The sequence below is a fragment of the Pogoniulus pusillus genome, chromosome 35 (genome assembly GCF_015220805.1).
Source record: "Pogoniulus pusillus isolate bPogPus1 chromosome 35, bPogPus1.pri, whole genome shotgun sequence".
Lineage (NCBI taxonomy): Eukaryota > Metazoa > Chordata > Aves > Piciformes > Lybiidae > Pogoniulus > Pogoniulus pusillus.
Window position 1 is genome coordinate 2214351 of NC_087298.1, and position 20153 is coordinate 2234503.

Sequence of the window (20153 nt, forward strand, 5' to 3'; positions counted from 1 at the left end):
GCTCTGTGCTTTGAGCCAGAGGTCTCTACTCCTTGGAGGCACCAAGTTAGAGGCCTCTCATGGATGAAGAGAAATGCTTGCTCTGCTTGGGGATGGAGACAGGGGGCAGAGCAGGTTGGGGCAGTGTGCTCTAACCTGCAGTGACACAGCACAGCAGATGTGTCCAAGAGCTGGACACAGAATCACAGAGTCCTTGTGGTTGGCAGAGCCCCTTCAGATCATAAAGTCCCACTACTGACCCAGCACTGCCAGGTCACCAGCAAACCATGGTCCTCAGCACCACATCTGCACAGCTTTGAAACCCCTCCAGGGATGGGGACTCCACCACTGCCCTGGGCAGCCTGGGCCAGGACTTGACAACCCTTGCAGGGAATAAATTGTTCCTCATGTCCAACCTAAACCTCTCCTAATGCAACTTAGGCCACTCACTTGTTCCTTGGGAGAGGAGACCAACCTCTGCCTGCCTCCAGCATCCTATCAGGGAGTTGTAGAGGTCCAGAAGTCTCCCCTCGGCCTCCTTGTCTCCAGCCTGAACAACTCCAGCTCCCTCAGCTGCTCCTGTCCAGCCCTGTTCTCCAAACCCTTTCCCAGTTTGGTTGCCATTTTCTGGCCCTGCTCCAACCCCTCAATGTTCTTCTAGGAGCAAGGAGCTCAAATCTGAACCTAGGATTTAAGGGGTCACCTCACCAGTGCCCAGTACAGGGGCACCACCACTGCCCTACTTACTGGTCACACATTTGCTGATCCAAGCCTGCTGTAGTCATCTGTACAGAAGCTGTTGAACTTACAGAATCATAAGGATTCATCCTCAAGGATCATCCAGTTCCAACCCCCTACATAGGCAGGGACACCTCCCACTAGAACAGGTTGCTCAGCTTCAGTTGTTACTGGACTGGTGGAAATAATAATTGTGCCTATTGGAGTTAAGCACTGAGCTTATTCCAGAGGAGGAGGAAGCTAATCTTTAGCACATGTGCTTGCTTTTTGTCTGACATTGTCACTGGTGAATAATTGCCCTGTGACCAGCAGAACTTGTGTGGGTTTGGATTTCATGGATTCATTCATAGAACCATAGAATGGGTTGAGTTGGAAGGGACCTCTAAGATCACCCAGTTCCAGCCCCTCTACCATGAGCAGGGACAACTCCCACCAGCACAGCTTGCTCAAGACCTCAGCCAACCTGGTCTTGTACACCTCCAGGGAGGGGGCAGCCACAGCCTCCCTGGGCAACCTGTGCCAGTCTCTCCCCACCCTCACTCTCAACAATTTCTTCCTCCTCTCCACTCTCCCTTCTCCCAGCTCAAAGCCATTGTCCCTCATCCTGGCACTCCCAGCCCTTGTCAGAAGTCCCTCCCCAGCTCTCCTCTCTAAGGTCACCCTGCAGCCTTCTCTTCTCCAATCTGAACAGCCTCAGTCTCCCAGCCTGTCCCCACAGTTCTCCAGCTCTCTGAGCATCTTCATGGGCTCCTCTGGACCCTCCCCAGCATCTCGTGTCCTTCTTGTGCTGGGGGCAGCAGAACTGGAGGCAGTGCTGCAGATGGGGTCTCATCAGCCTGGAGGGGCAGAATCCCCTCTCTCATCCTGCTGTTCTTGAAATGCTTCTCTGTAAAGCTTTTCCTCTTCCAGGGCTGAGGGATGCCAACTGTGAGTTTGTTAGCTCTAATCTCCGCTGATGGGGGTTGTGCAGCAGTTTCATCCTATTGACTTGCAGTCCCTCTGTGTCATTACCATCTTTATTTTCTAGCCACGATGGCCTTTTCTTTAAGCTTGTCTGGTGATTGAGGAGGGTTTGGTGCTGATCTTTCTGTCCTGCTCTGTTGCCATTTTCAGCTCTCTGCCGTTACCCTCTGGGTATGCACGAAGGGACGATCCGGGATGAGGACATCACCGCCTCCAGCCAGTGGTACGATTCCACGGGGCCCCAGTATGCCAGGTAGGTTCACCTCTGCTAACAGATGTGATCCTTTCTCCTTCTGGATCATGGAATCATAGAACCAGCCAGGCTGGAAGAGACCTTCAAGCTCAGCCAGCCCAACCTAGCACCCAGCCCTGCCCAATCAACCAGAACATGGCACTAAGTGCCCCAGCCAGGCTTGGCTTCAACACCTCCAGGCACATAGACTCCTCCACCTCCCTGGGCAGCCCATTCCAATGCCAATCACTCTCTCTGACAACAACTTCCTAACAACATCCAGCCTAGACCTCCCCTGCCACAGCTTGAGACTGTGTCCCCTCATTCTGTTGCTGGTTGCCTGGGATGTTCTATATCTGACTGAGGAAGAAGAGCCCTTACCCATAAAGAAACTTCTTTGCTTGTTCACTGCTTCCACATGCAGAGTTGGAAGAGACCCTAAAGATCAGCCAACTGTGTGCTGGGCTGCAGCAAGAGCAGTGTGGGCAGCAGGGCAAGGGAGGGGATTCTCCCCCTTTACTCTGCTCTCATCAGACCCCACCTGGAGTACTGTGTACAGTTCTGGAGCCCCCAACACAGGAGGGACATGGAACTGTTGGAGCTAGTCCAGAGGAGGGCCACAACGATATCAGAGGGCTGCAGCAGCTCTGCTATGAGGACAGGCTATGAGAGTTGGGGCTCTTCAGTCTGGACAAGAGAAGGATTAGAGGACACCTTATAGTGGCCTTCCAGTATCTAAAGGGGACCTTCAGGAGGGCTGGGGAGGGACTATTGACAAGGTCTTGTGATGACAGGACAAGAGGGAATGGATTTGAGCTGGCAGGGGGGAGATTTAGACCAGATGTTAGGAGGAAATTCTTTACAGTGAGGGTGGTTGCCCAGGGAGGTTGTGGCTGTTTCCTCCCTGGAGGTGTTCAAGGCTTGGTTGGTTGAGGCTTTGAGCAACCTGCTCTAGTGGGAGGTGTCCATTCCTATGACAGGGGGTTGGAACTGGATGATCCTTGATGTCCCTTCCAAACTAAACCATTCTATGATCATAGAATGGTTTGGATTGGAAAGGACCTCCAAAGGTCATCTAGTCCAGCCCTCCTCCTAGTCTAATCTCAGATTAGGTTGTCCAGAGCCCTGCCAAGCCTCCCTTTACATAACTTGGGGAGTCTGGACAAGCTGACCTAGTGTGAGGTGTCCCTGCTTATGGCAGGAGGGTTGGAGCTAGATGATGCTTCCAGCCCTGACAATTCTGGGATTCTAACTCCATCCCCTCCCTGGGCAGCCTGTTCCCATGTTCCACTACCTCCTGGTAAAGAGCTTGTTCCTAACATCCAATCTAAACCTGCTCCTCTCTAGTTTGGAGCCATTGTCCCTCGTTCTGGCACTCCAGGTTTTTGTTAACAACCTCTCTCCATCCCTTTTGTAGGCCCCATCAGCTGCTGGAAGGGATCTAGAATATAGGAGCATACAGAACATCAAATCAGAGTGGTTTGGCTTGGAAGGGACCTTCAAAGGTCGTCTTGTGCAGCCCCTCTGCAGTCAGCAGGGACGTCAGCTGCTCAGAACCCCAAACAACCTCACCTGGAATGGTTCCAGGGATAGGTCATCTACCACCTCTCTGGGCAGCTTGAGTCAGGCTCTCACCACCCTCACTAGAAAAGTTTTCCCCTTTCTCTCCAGTCACAGTCTCCTCCTTTTAGCTTCAAACCATCACCCCTTGCCCTGTCACAACAGGCCCTGCTCAAGAGTCTGTCCCCAGCTTTCTGCTCAGCCTCTTTAATACTGAAAGGCTGCCAGAAAGTCTCCCTGGAGCTTTCTCTTCTCCAGGCTGAACAAGCCCAACTCTCAGCCTGGCCTCACAGCAGAGCTCTTCCAGCCCTGCCAGCACTGCTGTGGCCTCCTCTGACTCCACTCCAACAGGTCCCTGTCTGTCTTTGTACTGAGGTCTCACCAGAGCAAGCTGACCCTCACCTTCTTGTGGTTCTGTGGATGAATCTCTGATGGATTTGTGACTTGCAGGCCAGCTACAGACAATGCCCCTGGGATTGCTGCAGAGCTCTTTAAGCTGAATGGTAGGAAATCATTCAGGAGGGTGAACTTTTCAACAGCATCCTGTTGAGGAAATGGGCTGCCTCCACCTCCACTCCAAACCTGGGAAACTGCTGAGTTCAGGAATTGCTGCAAAGCAGCTGAAGGATTTTCTTTCCCTGTCAGGCAGTGTGACAATCTTCCTTGGGAGCTTGGCTGCTTTGTGTTGGCATTTCAGTGCTCTCCAAGCTCTCACCAGGTGATCTGCAAAACACTTCAAAGTGTGAAGTTTGCTTGGAGTTGTTTCTAATGATGGTATCAACCATTTCTGCTCTTCTGGTGCAAGTCAGAGATCAATTTCAAGTTAACCACGATATAGAATCACACAATCAGTCAGGGTTGGGAGGGACCACAAGGATCATCTAGTTCCAACCCCCCTGCCATGGGCAGAGACAGCCTACCCTAGATCAGGCTGGCCAGAGCCTCATCCAGCCTGGCCTTAAACACCTGTGTATATGTTTTTGTGATGAATGCACAGGGATTGGCACTCACCAGTCCCATCAGTTAGAAGCAGGGTAGCTCTCCAAAAAGCAGAGGCACTTCAGAGGCTGTTTGCTGAGGAGTCCTTGTTGCTGCAAACCCCACATGGTCTCCTTGTGCCTGGGCAACTCTTTCACCTTTTAAAAGTGTCAGCACCTTGGGGCTTGCCCAGCTGAGCCTGTAGAAGCCCAGGTGAGGCAGAGCTCCTTTCAGTGCCTCCACCTGCTGATGGCTGCATCACACTGCTCACCATGAGATCTTCAGGGGTAAAAGCCTTCATCTTTGCAGCCAGACTCTTCATACTGGTGCCCAGTGACAGGACAAGGGGCAGTGGGCACAAACTGGAATCCAAGAGGTTGCATCTGAACAGGAGGAGAAAATTCTTTGGTATGAGGCTGCTGGAGGCCTGGAGCAGACTGCCCAAAGGTTGTGTAGTCTTCTCCTCTGGAGACCTTCCTGACCCACCTATGATCCTAGGTAGCCTTCTGTGGGTGTCCCTGCTTTAACAGGGGGGTTGGACTGGGTGATCTCCAGAGGTCCCTTTCAACCCACCCCAAGCTGGAATCCTGTGTTTTTAAGCTCCCCTTTGTGCTGGAGTTGTAGGAGGTGGTCAAGGAGAGATTCAGGCCTCATCACACGGGTGAGTGTCAGCAGTGAGGTGCTATAGAGCATGCAGTGTGCAGGTACCCACTGCATCCTGGTTTGGGTCACCAGGAAAAGGTGTGTGGGAAAGAAATTACTTCTGACAGTTAATGAAAGGCATCTGAAACTGAGGGAGTTGTTCTGTCCTGGCAGAGTTGAATGCAGGACTCAACAGACCATCAGTCTGAAGGAGAGGGGTGCTTGGTAGCACCTCTCAGGTCTCACTTGCTGATTTGCTTTTCTCCCAGTTCTCAAAGTTCCAAGATGTTTCCTTGGGTAGATGTAGGGAGATTGAGACTGGAGATGAGGAAGAAATTCTTTCCAGTGAAGGTAGTGAGACACTGGAACAGGTTGCCCAAGGAGGTAGTCCCTGGAGACATTGAAGGTGAGGGTTGACAGGGCCTTGGGTGACCTGCTCTAGTAGGACTGCAGCGGGGGCTGGACTAGATGACCTCTAGAGATCCCTTCCAGCCTGGACCAGTCTATGGTTCCCTGGAGGTGTGAATCAGATTGTGCAAGTCCTTAAGCAGCCTGGGCTGGCAGGAGCTGTCCCTGCCCACGGCAGGGAATTGGAACTGGATGATTTTGAAGGTCCCTTGCACCCCACCCCATTCTCTGGTTCCTCACTTTCTGGCCGGGCTGGACCCTTGGCGGTGACCTTCTGTTTTTGAACGTCTCTGGTTTCCCCCTCCAGGTTACAAAGAGAAGAGGGAGATGGAGCCTGGTGCCCAGCTGGCTTCTTGCAACCAGAAGACGTCCAGTACCTTCAAATCGACTTGCACAAGCTGTTCTTCATCACCCTGATCGGGACTCAGGGCCGGCACGCCCGCGCCACGGGCAAGGAGTTCGCCCGCGCCTACCGCATCGACTACAGCCGCAACGGCGAGCGCTGGATCTCCTGGAAGGATCGGCAGGGGGAGAAGGTGAGTGGGGGAGTCTGGGAGGTCCCCACTCCTCCACGAGTTCACCAGACTAACTCAGCCAGCTGGAAGTGAAGGGGCTGAAGCTGTGTTTGCAGCGTGGCACGATTGTGTCCAGTTCTGGGCCCCCCAGTTTAGGAGGGACATTGAGATGCTTGAGCGTGTCCAGAGAAGGGCAACGAGGCTGGGGAGAGGCCTTGAGCACAGCCCTACGAGGAGAGGCTGAGGGAGCTGGGATTGGTTAGCCTGGAGAAGAGGAGGCTCAGAGGTGACCTTATTGCTGTCTACAACTACCTGAGGGGGGAGGTTGTGGCCAGGAGGAGGTTGCTCTCTTCTCTCAGGTGGCCAGCACCAGAACGAGAGGACACAGCCTCAGGCTGTGCCAGGGGAAATTTAGGCTGGAGGTGAGGAGAAAGTTCTTCCCTGAGAGAGTCATTGGACACTGGAATGGGCTGCCCGGGGAGGTGGTGGAGTCGCCGTCCCTGGAGCTGTTCAAGGCAGGACTGGACGTGGCACTTGGTGCCATGGTCTGGCCTTGAGCTCTGTGCTAAAGGGTTGGACTTGATGATCTGTGAGCTCTCTTCCAACCCTGATGATACTGGGATACTGTGATAACTGGGGGAGTTTGGGAGTTCCCCACTCCTCCACGAGTTCACCAGACTAACTCAGCCAGCTGGAAGTGAAGGGCTGAAGCTGTATTTGCAGCCTGGCACAATTTACAAGCACCTATGCACAGTCTGTCGGCTCTGGAGCCCCCAGCGCAAGGAGGACATGGAAGTGTTAGAGCGAGTCCAGAGGAGGCCAGGAAGGTGCTCAGAGGGCTGCAGCAGCTCTGCCATGAGGACAGGCTACAAGAGCTGGGGTTCTGCAGCCTGGAGAAGAGAAGGCTTTGAGGAGACCTGCCCTGGCACAGCTGAGACTGTGTCCCCTTGTTCTGTTGCTGGCTGCCTGGCAGCAGAGCCCAACCCCACCTGGCTACAGCCTCCCTTCAGGTGGTCACACAAATGGTTTCAGCCAGAAAAGCCCCAGACAAAGCCCTTCACTGTGCTGCTGATTTCAGCCCTGTAGCACATGCTGCTCCTCACCATGGAAGCCATCCCCAGCTTTAGTTTACTCAGTAAAGGCTATGAGTCAGTTTGGTGTCCTCTTGTCTCTGACACCAGTGAAAGGCAGTCCCCCTCTGTTGGCACTGGTGGTGCATGGTGCAGTGCTGTTAATTCCTAGCCTCTCCTCTCACCTTTTAGCATTTGCCATCTCTAGTTTGCCAGCAGCATCGCTTCAGCCTTGATGTACACTGGCAACAGCAGTGGCTGGCACTGGAAACTGGTGCTGAGCCGGTTCCACACATAGCTGATCGTCTCTTGGCATTCCTGGCCCTCAGAAACTGTGTGCTCAGCAGCAGCCAACCCCACCTTGTGGAGGTGCTGCCCAAAGTGCAGCTTCTCTTTGCTTCCCTCAGATGGCTCTACAGGACAGGCAACAGTGTCTGCTCCTCCACTGTGGAGCTGGTTGGTATAAAGGTACCTTTTCCTGAGGGGAATGGATGAGGCTTCCTCCCTCTTGTCTAGCTTTGGGTCCATCTAGGACATTTTGGCTTGACTCATCTATCATCTACCACCTCAGATTCCCTGACAAATCAGAGTCACTTAGGTTGGGAGAGACCTTTAAAATCAGTGAGTCCAAACATTACAGAATCACAGAGTTAACCAGGTTGAAAAAGGCCTCTAGGGCCATTGACTCCAACCTGTTACCCAGCCCTTCTAATTAACTAACCCATGGCACTAAGTGCCTCACCCAGCCTCCTTTTAAACACCTCCAGGGGTGGGGGCTCCACCACCTCCCCAGACAGCCCATTCCAGTGCCAATCACTCTTGCTGTGAAGAACTTCTTCCTAACAGCCAGCCTGAACCTGCCCTAGAATCACAGAATCAACCAGGTTGGAAGAGACCTCCAAGCTCATCCAGCCCAACCTAGCACCCAGCCCTATCCAGTCATCTCGACCATGGCACTAAGTGCCTCATCCAGGCTTTTCTTGGACACCTCCAGGGATGGTGCCTCCACCACCTCCCTGGGCAGCCCATTCCAATGCCAATCACTCTCTCTGCCAACAACTTCCTCCTAACACCCAGCCTAGACCTCTCCTGGCACAACTTGAGACTGTGTCCCCTTGTTCTGTTGCTGGACACCCCTACCTGCCTACAATGTCCCTTCAGGTAGTTGTAGACAGCAATGAGACTCTGTCCTCTTGTTCTGCCACTGGGTGCATTAACCTGGCACTGCCCAATCCACCACTAAACCATGTCCCTCAGCACCACTTCTACACAGCTCTGAAATCTCTCCAGGGCTGGGAACTCCAGCACTGCCCTGGGCAGTCTGTTCCAGGGCAGGACAACCTTTGCAGGGAAGAAATTGTTCCTCATGTCCAACCTAAACCTCTCCTGGTACAACTTCAGTTCCAGAGGATCTGTCCAACATCAGTGATGGTGATGTAGGATAGTCTGCTGTATGCTGTCCCCTCTTGGGTGTTATCTCCTGCCAGCAAGTTCTCCTGGAGCCAGCCTGGGTGGCTTCCAGTCCCTTCTTTCTTGTCTTAGGCTATCTGACAGCTGAAAGGGTTAATTGGTGTCACTGGGTTCCTGAAGGCAAGGAATACTTGTGTCCTCCTGCTTCCTCAGAACCAGTCAGGGGCATTTCTCCTTAGAAGAGGTCTTAAGAGGCCTCTTGAGGATCTGAAGAGGATGAAGAAGGGAGTTTACTTTTTGGGTTTCCATCTGTTTTCTTTGGTCAGCAATTTGGGCTGTAGACCTGGATAGAGCTCTCCAGCTAGGCACAGGAAACTGTGGTGCAGTCCAGTGGACTCCCATGTGTGGCCTGTGGTTCTCCAGGGAGATGGAGCCCTCTGAGTGGTTTGTGCTTCTGCTACAATGGCATCTTTCACTTCTCAATGGACTCTGCAGCCACACTTACTCTCTGGAGATCTTCCTTGCCTCCATAGAGAGGCAACCACCTTCCTCCTCCCCTGTTGGCCTCCCTCGCCTTTTAACTTACTGGTACATCAACAGCTGAAATCTCTGTGGTTTGTTGAGTAACCTCAGCCTCTGATTCTTCCTTCCTACCAACAGCATCTTTGAACAAGAGCTCTCATGCTCTGAATTCAGACTTTGGTATCAAAAGCATTCTTAATTTATTTCCTTAAGTCCAAATCCTTACCAAAAAAATCTCTTGGGATCTCTGTGTCCACTGCTGGGGGGGTGACAGTCTCAGCTGTTTCCAGACTGACTGTCAAAATAGGGGATTGTTCCCAGAACCCTGGTGAAAGGAGGGGAAGGGGAGACTAAAAGTCCCTGCCCTACCAGACTGAACTTCAGCATGAAGGGGTGACTGTGGCAGTGCTGAACACTTCAGAACCCCTGCCTTGCAGCTGCTTGCTCCTTCATCCCCCAAACAATGCAACATCTCCTGGAGTTCTGCTGATTTGTACAGAGAAAAGGCATCAGAACCCTCCAGCAGGTAGCCAGTAATGAGGGCAATGCTCTGTTGCTGTGTTCTGGGAATGTAGGTAGAGACTCGCTTGGAGGAGGAGGTTGTGTACCAGTGACTGCAGCTGTCTGTAGTGTGTACCCCAGGGGTATCTTCATCTCCCATCTGCCTCTCTTCTCTCCCTCAGAGCATTGTCTAGTATGGGTCTGCAGTGGACAGGAGGTATCACAGTATCATCAGGGTTGGAAGAGACCTCACAGATCATCAAGTCCAACCCTTTAGCACAGAGCTCAAGGCCAGACCATGGCACCAAGTGCCACGTCCAGTCCTGCCTTGAACAGCTCCAGGGACGGCGACTCCACCACCTCCCCGGGCAGCCCATTCCAGTGTCCAATGACTCTCTCAGGGAAGAACTTTCTCCTCACCTCCAGCCTAAATCTCCCCTGGCACAGCCTGAGGCTGTGTCCTCTCGTTCTGGTGCTGGCCACCTGAGAGAAGAGAGCAACCTCCTCCTGGCCACAACCACCCCTCAGGTAGTTGCAGACAGCAATAAGGTCTGCCCTGAGCCTCCTCTTCTCCAGGCTAACCAATCCCAGCTCCCTCAGCCTCTCCTCGTAGGGCTGTGCTCAAGGCCTCTCCCCAGCCTCGTCGCCCTTCTCTGGACATGCTCAAGCATCTCAATGTCCCTCCTAAACTGGGGGGCCCAGAACTGAACACAGCACTCAAGGTGTGGTCTAACCAGTGCAGAGTACAGGGGCAGAATGACCTCCCTGCTCCTGCTGGCCACACCATTCCTGATGGTGAATAGTGATCGGATGAGGAGGAATGGATTGAAGCTGGAAGAGAGGAGATTGAGACTAGAGATGAAGGAGAAATTCTTTCCAGTGAGGGTGGGGAGACACTGGCACAGGCTGCCCAGGGAGGTTATGGTTGCTCCCCTCCCTGGAGGTGTTCAAGACCAGGCTGGATAAGCAACCTGGACTAGTGGGAAGTGTCCCTGCCCACAGCAGGAGATTCAGAGCTGAAAGCTCCTTCCAAGCCAAACCATTCCATCATTCACCCTGTAAGCCAGGTGCTGGCAGGGAGAAGTGGAGCAACAGCAGCTAATTCTCTGCAGATGCTGGCCTGGGAAGTTCCCCTGTCTCAAGTGAGAGGCTCCATAGCAGTAGCAATGACCAGCCCAGCAGGAAGCAGTTGGTGCTAAGGCTCTCTCTTCTGCAGGTGATCCAGGGCAACATCGACACTTACGACGTGGTCTTGAAGGACCTGCGGCCGCCCATCATCGCCCGCTTCGTGCGGGTGATCCCTGTGACCCAGATGCTGATGACTGTCTGCATGAGGGTGGAGCTCTATGGCTGTGTCTGGTATGGTAAGTAGCCATTCCCATCCTGGCACTGCAGAGCAGAGCTTACACAGCACTGGGACCCACAAGACTGGAACCTTGCACAAGACTGGGACCCGCAAGGCTGGAACCCACCTGCGGAGAGGGAATCCCAGGCCCATGGAACGGCTTCTGGTGATCCACATCTTAAATAAAAGGGTCATCTGGCCAGAGGTGATGGAAGGCTGCTGCTGCTGCTGTGTTTCTGAGGTGTATGGCCTTCTTTTTTAGATGGTTTGGCATCCTATAGCATCCCTGAAGGAGGGACAATAACGGCTCCTGGCTTCCCCATCGTTTATCTGAATGACTCGACCTATGATGGCTACCAGGAGCGCAGGTGGGAGAAGTTGTCCTGTCCTCTCTCAATCTCTTCTTTCCTACTTAACCCTGGCACTAGTATCTTGTGTTCCAGACACTTCTTTGAGGCCTCCAGAGCTGCAGCTAGCCTGCTAACTCTCCAGAGCTCTGTTATTCCAGACTCCTTGACACATTGTTAGCTGCTCTTCGAAAGGAGGGCATGGGCAGGAGACACTTCAGATTCATTTCCCCAACTGGCCCAGGCTGGCAGGAAAGAGGGAATAGTTTTTGTTAGAAGCTATTGTTGCTTCTCTTTAAGGAGAGTGTGTGCTTATGCAGCTAGGTTCTGTCTTTGGGAGCTTCCATCTTTACATGATGTGATGACACAGTCCTGGTCTCTGGTTGCTTTAAAGGTCTCATTGCTCTTGGTCCCCACTTGTGACTGTATTCATTGTGGTGATTGCCTTAAGCTTTCTCCCATACTGCAGAGGTGCTGCAACTCTTCTGTTGCCCCAGAATCCAGTGGGAGAGCTGGCTGGACCTTCTGTCCACACAATCCCAGTGTTCCTGGAGCAGGTGAAGATCCATCCTTCCTTCATGTAGTGACAGGATGAGGGATAAAGGCTTCAAACTGGAAGCAGCTGGATTTAAATGACCATGAGGATGGTAAGGCCCTGGAACAGGTTGCCCAGAGAAGCTACAGAGGCTCCAAGCTTTGAAATGTTGCTTGGATGGGGCCTCGAGCAACCTGGTCCAGTAGGAGGTGTCCTTGCCCATGGCAGGGGACTTGGAACTGGATGATCTTTAAGGTTCCTTCCAACCCAAACCATTCCTTGGGTTTTGATTCATGGTCTTTGTTGCTTCTGCAGTGTGACACCTGAGTTGCATTCTCTAGCAGACTGCACCTTAAACTTTAGCAGGAGGTCTGCAGGGCATGCTGGGCATCCAAGAAAGTGAGCAGCCCCTGAGCTCTAGGCCTGCATTTGAAACCTGTGAGCTTCTGGACAGATCTTCATAGAATCATAGAATCAACCAGGTTGGAAGAAAGCTCCAAGCTCAGCCAGCCCAACCCAGCACCCAGCCCTATCCAGACAACCAGACCATGGCACTAAGTGCCTCATCCAGTCTTTTCTTGGACACCCCCAGGGATGGTGACTCCACCACCTCCCTGGGCAGCCCATTCCAATGCCAATCACTCTCTCTGCCAACAACTTCCTCCTAACATCCAGCTTAGACCTGCCCTGGCACAACTTGAGACTGTGTCCCCTTGTTCTATTGCTGGTTGCCTGGGAGAAGAGGCCACCCCCACCTGTCTACAGTGTCCCTTCAGGTAGCTGTAGACAGCAGTGAGGTCACCCCTGAGCCACCTCTTCTCCAGGCTGCAGGCCCCCAGCTCCCTCAGCCTCTCCTCATAGGGTTTTTGAAACCAAAAGCTCTGATGGATTTGAAAGAACTCCAAAAAGTGCATCACTCCCTGTGAGAAGCTCCAGCTCAGCAGAGACTCCACTGCCAGCGTGAGATGAGAGGAAGGTGGCTGATGACTCACTGTGAAGGGTTCTTGGGTGTGATGATTTTTCCCATTTGGAGTAAAAAAGCCTAAAGCAGCTGGATTTTGACAGCTCATGACAAGGTCTGTTGATTTTTCACATCACTGAGGTTAGGTAGGGGACACTTTGCTGCCACTGAGGTGTCTCTGCTTTACCCCATAGCTGAGTGCCACGGGTGGAGAGCTCAGGGAGGGTCTGCACCTGAAATGTTAAATAACTGCCAGGCATTTAACTTTCCTTGCTGTAAACACAGACTCGAGTGTGTTGCTTGAGCAGTCTGGATGGATTTAGGATGTCCTTTGGCAACTTCAGCCATGGCCAGGTTTGTTTGGCCTCTTCAGGCAGCATATCCCTGCCTCTGCAGGCGAGTGCTAATAAGTGCTCTGTCAGTGTCTCTTCAGTGACCTGCTGTCATCCACTGACTCATGTTGTGTCCAGTTCTGGGTCCCTCAGTTCAAGAGAGATGTTGAGGTGCTGGAATGTGTCCAGAGAAGGGCAACAAGACTGGTGAAAGGCCTGGAGCACAGACCCTATGAGGAGAGGCTGAGAGAGCTGGGGTTGTTTAGCCTGCAGAAGAGGAGGCTCAGGGGGGATCTCTTTGCTGTCTACAACTACCTGAAGGGACATTGTAGCCAGGTGGGGATGGTCTCTTTTCCCAGACAACCAGCAATAGAGCAAGGGGACACAGCCTCAAGTTGTGCCAGGCCAGGTTCAGGCTGGATGTTAGGAGGAAGCTGTTGGCAGAGAGAGTGATTGGCATTGGAATGGGCTGCTCAGGGAGATGGTGGAGTTGCCATCCCTGGAGGTGTTCAAGCAAAACCTGGATGAGGCACTTGGTGCCATGGTCTGGTTGACTGGATAAGGCTGGGTGCTAGGTTGGACTGGATGATCTTGGAGCTCTCTTCCAACCTGCTTGATTCTATGATCTATGATCTGTCCTGTTTCAGCTGTCAGTAACTTCCTGAGGATCTTTACTGTTGTCTACAATTATTTTTCCTCTGTTTGGAGGTGAATTTTATCCATTTATTTGTGTTCTCCTGTGCTGGAGGTTAAAATAATGGGGTGGAAGATCCATTCTTTGTGCTTGTAGGGTGCTGTAAGATCCCAGGTAACAATGTCTTGGTATTTTAATGTCTGGCCCCTTCAAGCTGCATTGATAAAGTAGGGATTGGATGTTAAAAAAAAATAAGTAGGGGAAAAAAAGAAGTTTTCATGTGCAGGAAGAGGTAGAAATTGCACTTAGCTGTCCAGCCTAGGAAGCTGGGTCTGCTGAGGAGTGTTGGGAAGCTACAGACGTAGGCACAAACCCCAGCATGCTGAGCAAGGACTCTCTCAAACTACTTAACCTCTGGTTCAGGTGCCTGGTTGTGCTGGAAGCAGGAGTCTGCCTTTTGCAGCTGTTAGTCCTGTTTGGAGTTCAAAGACAAGAGCTTGCCTGTGCTGGGGCCTCACCTGGGGTGGACTTGCTGAGCGTCAGTGTCTGTAGCAGCTTCCCAGCCCAGGTACAGACTGCCCAGAGGCAGCTGAGTGAAACCAGTCTAGGGAGTAAGCTCAGACACTAATATAGCTCAGCTGTTGGTTCTTTCCCTGCTGAAGGACAAGGAACATTCCAGGAATGGCTTTCAGGAAGCAGATGGGGTCAGGGCTGTAGCAATATGGGACAGTGCTGAAGAGCAGCTTCTTGGTCTCTGTGCTCTCAGTGGAGCGAGGAAGGGTCCTGGGTGAAGAGCCCTGGAGATGGAGCCTGTAGCAGCCTCCTCTTGCACAAGGAGCTATGCTGGATGTGATCCCAGTTAGAACTGGCTGGAGCTGGGTGAGCTGCCCCTAGTCTCACTGCTCTTCTAGCTGCTCCGTGCCTGCCTGCAAGCCTTTCCCAGGACAGGAGGGAGCAGTGCTCCTGCCCTGCAGCTCCGTGGTGGAATGCTGCAGTTAGAGCTCTGTTTGCAGTGTGCCCTGTGCCATTTCTTGCAGGCCCAGCTTTGCTTCTCAAGACCCTGCTGAGAGCTTGGCTTTGCTGCCAGTGCTTGATACCAGTGCTAAAGCTTCTGCCTTTTCCCCAGCAGGGGAAGATTTTTGAAAGCCCAACCTGAACAAGGTGATGTTGCATGAGGACAGGAAATACCTTGCCCAGGGTGGCTGAAGAGTAAATCCACTTAACTCTTCCTGGCACCAGCTGAAGGACCCCACTGAAATGCTTTCACATTTGGGCTCTCCTGGCTGCTGTCCTCCCTGACTGTTGGTTCTCTCTTGCTAGGCACCTGTATGGTGGCCTGGGCCAGCTGACAGATGGAGTGCTGGGGCTGGATGACTTCACGCAGAGCCACCAGTACCGCGTGTGGCCAGGCTACGACTACGTTGGCTGGAGGAATGAGAGCTTCAGCACAGGCTCCGTGCAGGTGGAGTTCCAGTTCGACCGACCCCGCAACTTCACCTCCATGAAGGTAGTCAGCACTGCCCCCTGCAGCAGGCTTTGGGGCTGGGTGCAGCCAGAGTGTCCATTTGGGTCCTCTCTTCAATCAGCCTGGGGCAGGCTTTGGGTCTGGGTGCTTCCAGAGTGGCCCTTTGGGTCCTGTCCCATAGCAGCCTGGGGCAGGCTGTGGGTTTGGGTGCTTCCAGAGTGGCCCTTTGGGTCCTCTTCCAGAGCAGCCTGGGGCAGGCTGTGGGTCTGGGTGCTTCCAGAGTGGCCCTTTGGGTCCTCTTCCAGAGCAGCCTGGGGCAGGCTGTGGGTCTGGGTGCTTCCAGAGTGTCCATTTGGGTCCTCTCTTCAATCAGACTGGGGCAAGCTTTGGGTCTGGGTGCTTCCAGAGTGTCCCTTTTGGATCCTGTCCCAAAGCAACCTGGGGCAGGCTTTGGGTCTGGGTGCTTCCAGAGTGGCCCTTTAGGTCCTGTCCCATAGCAGCCTGGGGCAGGCTTTGGGTCTGGGTGCTTCCAGAGTGGCCCTTTGGGTCCTCTCCCAGAGCAGCCTGGGGCAGGCTGTGGGTTTGGGTGCTTCCAGAGTGTCCCTTTGGGTCCTGTCCCATAGCAGCCTGGGGCAGGCTGTGGGTTTGGGTACTTCCAGAGTGTCCCTTTGGGTCCTCTCCCAAAGCAGCCTGGGGCAGGCTTCGGGACTGGGTGCTGCCAGAGTGTCCATTTGGGTCCTCTCTTCAATCAGACTGGGGCAAGCTTTGGGTCTGGGTGCTTCCAGAGTGTCCCTTTTGGATCCTGTCCCAAAGCAACCTTGGGCAGGCTTTGGGTCTGGGTGCTTCCAGAGTGGCCCTTTGGGTCCTGTCCCATAGCAACCTTGGGCAGGCTTTGGGTCTGGGTGCTTCCAGAATGTCCCTTTGGGTCTGTCCCATGGCAGCCTCAGGCAGACTGTGGGTCTGGGTGCTTCCAAAGTGTCCCTTTGGATCCTCTCCCAAAGCAGCCTGGGGCAGGCTGTGGGTCTGGGTGCTTCTAGGCTGTCCAGTGGATCCTCTCCCACAGCAGCCTGGGGCAGGCTGTGGGTCTGGTTGCTTCCAGAGTGTCCTTTGGATCCTCTCCCAGATCAGCCTGGGGCAGGCTTTGGGTCTGGGTGCTGCCAGAGTGTCCCTTTGGGTCCTCTCCCAAAGCAGCCTGGGGCAGGTTGTGGGTCTGGGTGCTTCCAGAGTGCCCCTTGGGGTCCTTTCCCATAGCAGCCTGGGGCAGAATTTGTGTCTGGGTGCTCCCAGAGTGTCCTTTGGGATCCTCTCCCAAAGCAGGAGGGTACATCAGTGTCCCCCGTGGGCAGAGCTGGGGTGGGGGCAGTCCTGTGTTGCACTTCCCTCTGCAGAACTCGCTCTCCTGTCAGGAACTTGGCTTGAAGCAATAAAAAACCAAACACCTGGAGCAGTGCTTAAGCAGCTGAGATGATTTTAGGTTGTAGACTGTCTAGGGGCTGGCTGAGCCTGGAGGTGAAGGAATGTGGTGATGCTTCCATTTGGACCGAAGCTTTTGCTGTGCTTGAGCTGTGGGAAAGTACTTAAAAACACAGAGGCAAAGGGATGAGCTGAGCTCTGAGCCTGTAGTAAACAGCAGGCTGAGTTAGAAAGGATTGGTGGCTTCCCTTGTAGGCATTTCAAATGAAGGAGAACCCACCACATCCTTAAGGAAATTGTTTTGGTGGTTACTTTACCCTGGCTTTATTTTGTCTATTTTTAACTTGCAACCCCTGGCTCTTTGCCTGCTTTTGCTGGCAAAAAGAGGAGTCCTGCCTTCTCAACCTCTCCTGCTTCTCCACTGGGAGTAAAACACTGCCTTGGTCTTTGCTTGGGTAAACTGAGTTGGCTGAACTTCCCCAGGCCTTCCCTGTGAGCTCCAGGCTGGTTTTTGTAGCTCTCTTCCAACCTTTTCTTTCTTTTGCCAGTAGTCTTTTGGAGGTGTAGAAGCTGGAGCTGGAGGCAGCCTTTCCATCGAGCTGCAGCAGAGAATGGGACCAATTTCCTGCTTTTTGGAACAAGTCTTCTTTGTTTATGAATCTTCTGATCATAGGAATCCTCCCAGCCAGTGAGCAGGGAGTCAGTGCTCATTAAGGCTTTGCTGTCATGCTAAAAGTCAGTTCCAAGTTGCTGGTGTCCAGCATAAGAGTCCAGTGCAGAAAGCAGCACTTCCATTTGTATTCCCAAGTTGACTGCTGTGAAATGGATCAGACCTGGGAACCCCAGGATTGTTTTAGCAAACACTGATTTATGTCTGTCCTGTGTCCCCCACCACTGATTTTATTTCACAGTCACAGAATTCCTTAGGCTGGAAAAGCCCTTCAGGCTCCTCGAGTCCAGGCATTAGTCTCACACTGACAAGTCCTTGACTAACCCAAACCCCTCAGCACATCTAAGCACTCTGAATCGCTATGGTTGGGAGGGACCACCAGGAGCACCCAATCCAACCTTCATCCCAGCAGCCTTCATCACCAGACCGTAGCCTCAAGCACCACATCCACTCTCCTTTTAAACACCTCCAGGGATGGGGACTCCACCACCTCCCTGGGCAGCCTGTTCCAGTGCCTGACCACCTGCTAAGGAAAGAACTTCCTCCAAACATCCAACCTAAACCTCCCCTGATGCAACTTGAGGTCATTTCCTCTTCTCCTATCATTAGTAACTGTGGAGAAGAGACCAGCTCCAGCCTCACTACAACCTCCTTCTAGGTAGCTGTAGAGGGCAATAAGGTCCCCTCTCAGCCTTCTCTTCTCCAGACTAAACAACCCCAGCTCCCTCAGCTGCTCCTCATAGCTCATGTTTGCCAGAGCTCTCTCTTGGTTTTGCTGTCTCTTCCAGATCATCGACTTGTAGAATGGTTTGGGTGGGAAGGGACCTTTAAAGCTCGTCCAGTCTAACCCCTCTGCAGCCAGCAGGGACATCTGCAACTAGAGCAGGTTGCTCAAGTCTCCAAACAACCTCACCTGGAATGATTCCAGGGATGGGGCAGCTCCCATCTCTCTGGACAACCTGGGACCAGTTCCTCACCTCTCATGTCAAGCATTTCTCCCTTCTCCCCAGTTTGAATCTCCCTCTTTCAGTTTCAGACTATACCATCACCTCTTGCCCTGTCACAACAGACCCTGTTCAGAAGTCTGTCCCCAGCTTTCTGATCTCCCCTTTTAAGTACTGGGAGGCCATGAGAAGTTGTCCAAGAGAAAATGTCCTTTATCTTCTGGCACTGAGACTGGTGAGGGGGCTGGAGGAAAGGCTTATGAGGAGAGGCTGAGGAGCTGATGGTGTTCAGCCTGGAGAAGAGGAGGCTTAGAGGGGACCTTAGAATCATAGAATCAACCAGGTTGGAAGAGACCTCCAAGATCATCCAGGCCAACCTGGCACCCAGCCCCATCCAGTCAACCAGACCATGGCACTAAGTGCCTCAGCCAGGCTTTTCCTGAACACCTCCAGGGACTGTGACTCCACCACCTCCCTGGGCAGCCCATTCCAATGCCAATCACTCTCTACAGCTACCTAACAGGAAATTGTAGTCAGTTGGGGGTCAGGCTCTGCTCCCAGGCAACTTGTGACAGGACAAGAGGGCATGGCCTGAAGCTGTGCCAGGGCAGGTTTAGGGTGGATGTTGGGAAGCACTTCCTTAAGGAAAGGTGATCAGGCACTGGGATGGAGTGCCCAGGGAGGTGCTGGAGTCCCCATCCCTGGAGGCCTTTAGGAGAAGCTTAGCTGTGGCACCTGGTGCCATGGGTTAGCTGCTGTGGTGGTGCTGGGTCACAGGCTGCACTTGACCATCCCAGAGGTCTTTTGCAGCCTCAGTGACTCTGTGATTCTGCTGGATCAAGCTGCGCTGCTCATCCCCATCTTTCTTATCAACTCCTTTAAGTACTTCAGAGGCCACCAGAAGGTCTTCCTGGAGCCTTCTGGTCATTGTAGAAGGTAGGAAATAACCTTGAGCTAGGAAAACCTTCTTTCAGCAGCACACCTAGAGAAGAGTTTGTGCCTTAAATGAGCGAGGCTGACTGACAGTTTTTAATCACATTAAAAATACTGTGCCCATTGGAGCCAGATCTTGTGATGAGTCAATCCAACAGAGAGGAAAGTCTGTCATGTAAACACAGCCACCCTGATCAACCAGACACATCAGCTTATGAAATCAGCTGCTTCATCTGGGCTTTCATTATGAAGCTGTATTGATTAGCATAAATTATTCTTCATTAGTGACTGCATTTTGTCTCTCTCAGCTTTGGATTTCTCCTGTGCAGGCTAACTGGGCTCTAAATACTTCTGTTTCTGTCTTCATGCCTGTTTTATCCCAACCTTCTGAACCTCCCCAGTGGCCAAGGAAGTATGAGAAGAGAACAGTTAGCAAGAATTGCAGCTGCAGTGCAAATTGCTTGGGCTTGTGTGTTACAAAACTGGTGGTATTTGGACTAGAAAGTGTCTCTGTGTCAGGCCAAGATGTGAGCACCTCCAACTCCTGCCCAAATACAGCACAGCCTGTATACTGTCAGGCTTTCCTGCCTGGTTATGGATGACTCTTTCTACTTATTCAATAATGTTGTCTAAGCTTCATCTGTTCCTAATTACATGCAAATAGCCTTCTTTTGTCTTTCTGCTGTTCATCAGGCCTGTCCTCATTACTGCTTCACTTCTCTTGGCTCCAAGAGGCCAAGCAATTAATGGGGTTCAAAGCTGCACTTTGCTTGCAGGCTGCTGTCGCAGTTGCTAATGCACCACAGTCATTAGGAAGGAGTTTCTGGAGTTGCTAGGGAGGCCTGGACCACCATGGCTGTGAAGATGGAGTTGACTGAGGGATACTGAAGACTCTGTCACCTTGTTCTTGCAGTTTCTTGGTCGCTGGTCGAGGTGCCAGGGCACTGGGGTGTGATTCTTTAGGACTGGCTATTAAAATCTTCTCCAAATTCAGGACTGGTGCAAGTATCAAGACTCAGGAATGCACTAAGCAATGCAGGACAGTTAAAAAGGGCT

General features: G+C 52.6%; 1 protein-coding gene across 6 annotated transcripts in view; it reads left to right on the forward strand.

Annotated features, from left to right (window-relative positions):
- Positions 1 to 20153, forward strand: part of LOC135190299 (discoidin domain-containing receptor 2-like) — an 87127-nt gene that overhangs the window by 44943 nt on the left and 22031 nt on the right. For all 6 annotated transcript variants that reach the window (XM_064171515.1, XM_064171511.1, XM_064171513.1 and 3 more), the window contains 5 exons: positions 1831 to 1933; positions 5808 to 6036; positions 10735 to 10882; positions 11126 to 11231; positions 14993 to 15179. In XM_064171515.1, coding sequence (XP_064027585.1) covers positions 1831 to 1933; positions 5808 to 6036; positions 10735 to 10882; positions 11126 to 11231; positions 14993 to 15179 — 773 coding nt within the window. The remainder of the gene's footprint in view (positions 1 to 1830; positions 1934 to 5807; positions 6037 to 10734; positions 10883 to 11125; positions 11232 to 14992; positions 15180 to 20153) is intronic.